This window comes from Triticum urartu, chromosome 3 (genome assembly GCF_003073215.2).
Source record: "Triticum urartu cultivar G1812 chromosome 3, Tu2.1, whole genome shotgun sequence".
Lineage (NCBI taxonomy): Eukaryota > Viridiplantae > Streptophyta > Magnoliopsida > Poales > Poaceae > Triticum > Triticum urartu.
This window is the reverse complement of record NC_053024.1, coordinates 643,946,811-643,952,416: the sequence shown is the minus strand read 5'-3', so window position 1 is coordinate 643,952,416 and position 5,606 is coordinate 643,946,811. Positions and strand designations below refer to the sequence as shown.

The window sequence follows — 5,606 nt, the reverse complement described above, 5'->3', positions numbered from 1 at the left end:
GGACAGAGGGAGTATTACATTTATATATTGTCTATGTGTGTGTGTGAAAATAACATGGTCATAGTGTTCATGCCACAATTAGGCCACTATGTTAAAATGCAAGTATGATCTCAAAACCAACTAAATAAAAACTCCTTTCCAAACAACAAGGTACACTCCCGGTAGCCATTTTGTTTGACACACTTTGTGTGGTGGCCACAGTTTGCTTAAGGTTAGTTGTGGCAAATTAGTCATGAACCAAACATGTCCTAAATATCAAGAACCAGCAGGTAGTTGGATATCAAGATCCAATGGTTAGGAGGTTGTTGTACCTCCAGCCCAGCAACGATTAAACCCCAATTCTGACACTGTGTGTGCCTCATTTAGACTGGAATATTCACCGCCTACATTGTAATTGTATTCACCTGTATTCCTTTTTTTTTCAAATGATTTGCACTTGTATTTCTCAAAATGGACTTAGGGAAGCGACTCATTTAGATTTCAACATGTCTAAATTAACATGGGAATGTGTGAAAAAGAAACAAACAGTGTTAGAAACCTCTCTGATGCATGTCTTCAGAACCTGCTAAACATACATCCATGCAAGGGAGAATTGTAAAAAGAACTGTCTGCAAGACTTGAGAAGTGATAATTAGCAGTGGAACGCAAGAGGTTAGAAGCTTGTTGATCAGTTTCAAAGAAAAGAAAAGAAAACTGAAAAGAACATACAAGACAATTAGTGGAACCTATCAAAGAACTTGTGATTTGTGAGCCACCGTGCAAACCCCGCCATTCCCCATGTCAAAACTTTTGTCAGGCACACCCTAGGCTAGCATTTCAATAAAAAGAAAGAACTAAATAGATAAATAAAAGAAACACACGGGAGCCAATATCTAAACAAGAAACGTGCAGACAGAATAATGTCATGTTCGGTAGTCAGCATTCAAGAAACTTTCAAACTTGGTGCCATTCAGGGCATTATAGACTTCATCCCAATTTTCAATTTGATCCGACAGCGGTTTCGTGTGTATCTTCACATGCCGGCTGACTAATTTCCTCACTGGCACTTTGAGGAAATCCAGCACCTCACCAAGCATCTGCAAGTATAAGTCAATGTAGTATGAATAAGCAACAACAACATCATATACCGACATGCAACAGATTAATCAAGAGTAACTCACTGTTCTGTTTTGGATGAGATCCTCATAGTACAATGTAATGTGACGGACGCTCTTTAGGTTTTCAAGAGCTTTGCGAGTGTAGTCATCTGCCTGTTTCAGACTCCACATTAATGTTGTTGTGTTGAGCCTAGGCTTGTATTTTGCAAGTATATTCGCCTGCAAAATGAAAGATACATCTTACACTCACAAACTGCAAATATTTGTAAGTGGAAGTTGAAAGACATGCTATCAAGAACCACCTCATCTTTTGTGTGCACATGGGCCTTATGTTTTCCTTTTAATTGCTTCAGGTATCTGTCATGATTGTTTGCTAGTTGTGATACCATCTGACGGAGGAGATTCCTTCTGAACAGAAATATCACAGACACTCCTCTTTGGTTGAAGTAATCAACCACAGCAGCGTGATTTGCCACAAGACCCTGAAGACATATATAGTCAGAAGAATGCTTATTCTGCTTAAGGGTTAAGCTGTGTGCATGACTCAAAATTTAACGTGTCTACCCAAAAACACTAATTGGACTGATATGCTACTCTTGAAGGAAATTAGATACCATGGAGATAGTAAGAATGTCCATATGCATACCACTTAAAAATCTCAGATAACAGTAGTTGGAATTTTTTTGCATGGAGGATCTAGATGGACACCAATTCTCAGAATGCTGATATCTTCAGAAGGTTAACAGACAATCAAAATGCTATCAACAATTGATAGCAATCTTGATGCTCGCTCTTATCATTCTGAAGATACCAGCATCACAATTGCAATCAGTTAGACATAAAATATTCTATATTTAAAAAATTCAGAATTATGCGACCTCATCCAGAGTTCCACACAAAAAAGGACCAATATTTAAATGAACGCAGTCATACAAGAAATGGACTATACAGGACAGTATAAGCATTGCCAATATCTAGTCAGTGCAAATAGAAATGTAGCCATGCATAGGATTGTAAACTGTCCAAAATAAAATGTAATTTGATATGCTCCATCGAGGTACTATGGAGTAGTGGAAATAAATAAAGAGGAACTAGTATCACAATTGTCTTTTGTATAGAAAATATGTTAGTTGGCAAAATTACTCAGGGAGACTGCGCTAATGATATTCAAGGTTAAAATATTCCTGATTCCCTGAGAAGAGGAACAGGATGCAAAAATCAGGAAGAAAACCAATATATTATGAGTACAATGTGAACATAACAGAGCATTCACGGAATGCAAGGGACAGTTCTTTAACCAGCAAGCAGACGTCCTAAGTATATTGCTTTTAATATGAATACCCTAAACAGCTCTAAAAACATGTGTATATTGCTTTTAACAGCAACCTCATAATGATGCCTACACATAAAAAGAATGAAGCAAAAAAAGAACTGATCAAAATCATCACCTGATTAAGCATCCATTTGAAGCCAGCAGCAGCAGTGCACTCATTCTTGGAAGCGCTACTATTCCAATCCAAGTTATACACCATGTCCATTGTCTTTATTATAGATGAAATGTTGCTCCTCCTTTCTTTCTTCGAGAAGATTTCTCCATTAGAGCTAACATTTATGTGACTGTTTAGAAGGGTTTCGAACCAGCCACTTCCAGACCGCTGCGATGAGATAATTGCAAAGAAGCGGACAGGGGTACAGGTGCATTCTTTCCTACAAAATAAAATTACCATCAGACATCATTATGCAAGCCAAATGTAGATAGCTCAAACGAGCTTTAGCACAAATATCACCTGCTGTAATTTAGTGGTTGCGGATAATGCACAAACTGAACCTCAGAAGGAGGAACTAAAGACTTATTGCAGGACTGTTCTGCAACTTGAATCTTCACTATCCTTGACCAGCTGTCGCTTCCTAGCTGCTTCATACACATTGAGCAAATAAACACCCCACAGATCATAGTCATGGTGAGAACAACCATTCTCAACGCAAGGGGCGACTTCTTTGGAGCTTTCAAACTCAGCGTATCCTGTAAGTAAGTTGCAATCAGCTCAAGTTTTAAACAAATTAAATAGCTAATCAAAGCTATTAGAATTCCAAATCTGACATTTTTCCTTAACTCTATCCTTCAGAGGAATAAGGAATGTAGTCAAAATAAACAAAAATGATGACCTCGGAAAACATTAATTTAGGCTTGATAAGATACTGAACAAAATCTACTAGAGTAAAATATGTTCTAAACCCTGAACTCCCAATTCCTGAAACTAGCACTGTGTACTTCCTGACCCGGTCAATCCGGACCTTGTAGGAGTAAAACTTGTTTGGCATACCAGGGTCGCCTCGCCGAGATTGACAAGGATCGGTAACTATATGGTGCTAATTTCAGGGACAGAGAGTCTGTGATTCGATTCCACCTGGCTGTAAAAAGGTTTTAAACAAATTTTACTCAATCACTGAATGTACTACCAGGTCTTGAGGTTAAATGGTCCATGTACTGTCTATGATTGCGTTCCTTCACCAATAATAATGGAACATATAACAAGGAGCCAAAGATCCCCTTTGCTGTGTACTAGTAAGTACAAATCTTGAATGTTCCATCTGGAAACTGCGTTACTCCACTGAAGATCTATTCCAACTCATTTTCAGCTAGGAAAAACGAGTTCGCTATCGAAATAGCAAATGCAGTGAGCTACTAAAATTTAAGAGTGGAAAACAAGCAGCAACATCAGAACACACAGCTTTCCAAAAAAAATTATCCCAAAGAATAATCAGATCAGACCTAAAAGTAGGAACGGGCAGCCAATAGCCATGGATGGCAAAATAAACGACTACCTACTTTAGCCAGCCGAACTACTCCTAACCTGTGCAATGAATACGGAAATTAAACAAGAGAAGTACAGACTTCCTAACTTGTTCATCAACAGAAACGTTCGGATCAAGTACGCTCCATAACTGTATTGAATGGAACAAGATGTACTATACTACTGTACTAGAAAGAAAACTTGGACCAAAAAGAAGAAACGGAATGTCGGAGAAAAAGCTCAAGTGTTATACTATGTAAAGTAGTACTGTACTCCACTAAGTAAACAAAAAGGAGGAGAATGGAGAACTAATTTGGATTCTGGATCTGACCGCATCGCCCGGCGCTGGTCAAGTAAAAAACATCTCTTTTGGAATTTGGAGCTGCCGAGATCCGCCGTATTTGAAGTTTAGAGGCGCGGCGTGGAAGGAAAGCGATGAAAGAAGCACCAGCCAAACCGGATGATGAGCTGCGCCGGAAGGGGCAGCTGAGACGCCGGAAGGGGCAGCTGAGATGACGCCCGGAACGAACTCGCAGGAGAAGCAACGCCGCCCAAAAGAAGGAATCCCTCCCTCAATCGAAGGGAGGGAACCCAGAGGGATCCATACGAGGGATTTCACAAATCTCACCTTGTTCCCCAGCTGGTAGCTCCATTCCTCGCAGGCGCCGCTGGCCTTCTCCTCCCCCCTGGCACCCCACATCGCCTCGACCGAGCCGCGCCCCTCTCCTCTGCCGTCGGCCAAGAAACAGAGGAATATGCGTCGTCCGCCGCCGCCGCCGCCGCGCGGGGGGGCCGGGCCGGCCGCGCTCCCTGGGAGCTGGTGGCCTCCAGCGGCGGTGCCCGGGTCGCGGGGGGTCGGGCCGGCTCTGGCGCCGCGGGCGGAGGGAGCGATGAGCGGCGGCCGCTGGTCGGGTGGCGTCCGTGGCGTCGCGCGTGCTTTCGTTTTGGGCGTTTCTGGCTCCGGAGACCCTTTTTTGGAGTGGAGGCAGAAAGTCAGCTTTAACCGAGAGAGAGAGAGTGTGTGTTCCAGGCTCGCCCTTTTGTGTTTTTTTTGTTTTGACTTTTTTTTAGCATCACTACAGACACAAGCGCTCATATACACGCGCATACACTCACCCCTATGAACGCACGCACGCACATTCTACTCTTATGAGCATCTCCGAGAGACTAAGCCGGCATATCATCTTGAGATTTACGAAGTCACCGTAGGCGCCTCTTCATCGACGGAAACGTTTCCTCCTACTGAAAGCGCATCGCCGAAAATCCTGAAATAAATCCAGGAATACTGCGAGCACCAGGATTTAAACTCTGGTGGGTTAGGAATACTACTGTCCACCTAACCAACTCAACCATATGTTGATTCGCTTGTTTTAACCCTTTTGTTAGCGCATCCAATAGGAGTACTGTACTGGTCGCGTGAGTACGAAGAATCATCATCGAATGTGAGTGGGCATGAATTAAGACACAAGCTAAGTACTGTATGTGAGTATATTTTTCATGTCTGTCGTGCACGGCGTCGGTCTTGTAGTACTAGCGAGCCCGAGCAGGTGGAGGAGCGAGCGGTGGTAGGAGCCACGCCACTCCGTGCGTGTACGTGTACGGGCGGTCGTTCTCGGTGGACAACGACGGACGGCATCGGCATTTCAATAGCGCGAAATGCAACTCATTTACTCGCTCATCTCTGCTGCTAGGACAAACCCAACATTGGTTCTTG

At 42.7% G+C, this 5,606-nt stretch overlaps 1 protein-coding gene across 1 annotated transcript; it reads right to left on the bottom strand.

The window, feature by feature from the left end:
- Positions 1 to 625: 625 nt before the first annotated feature.
- Positions 626 to 4,890, bottom strand: LOC125545632. The gene is made up of 6 exons (XM_048709645.1): positions 4,521 to 4,890; positions 2,885 to 3,120; positions 2,546 to 2,804; positions 1,400 to 1,579; positions 1,161 to 1,316; positions 626 to 1,076 (listed from the first exon to the last, which is right to left on the bottom strand). Exons 1-6 carry the CDS (start codon positions 4,590 to 4,592, stop codon positions 903 to 905), a joined length of 1,077 nt encoding a protein of 358 aa, XP_048565602.1. The 5' UTR covers positions 4,593 to 4,890; the 3' UTR covers positions 626 to 902.
- Positions 4,891 to 5,606: the final 716 nt, after the last annotated feature.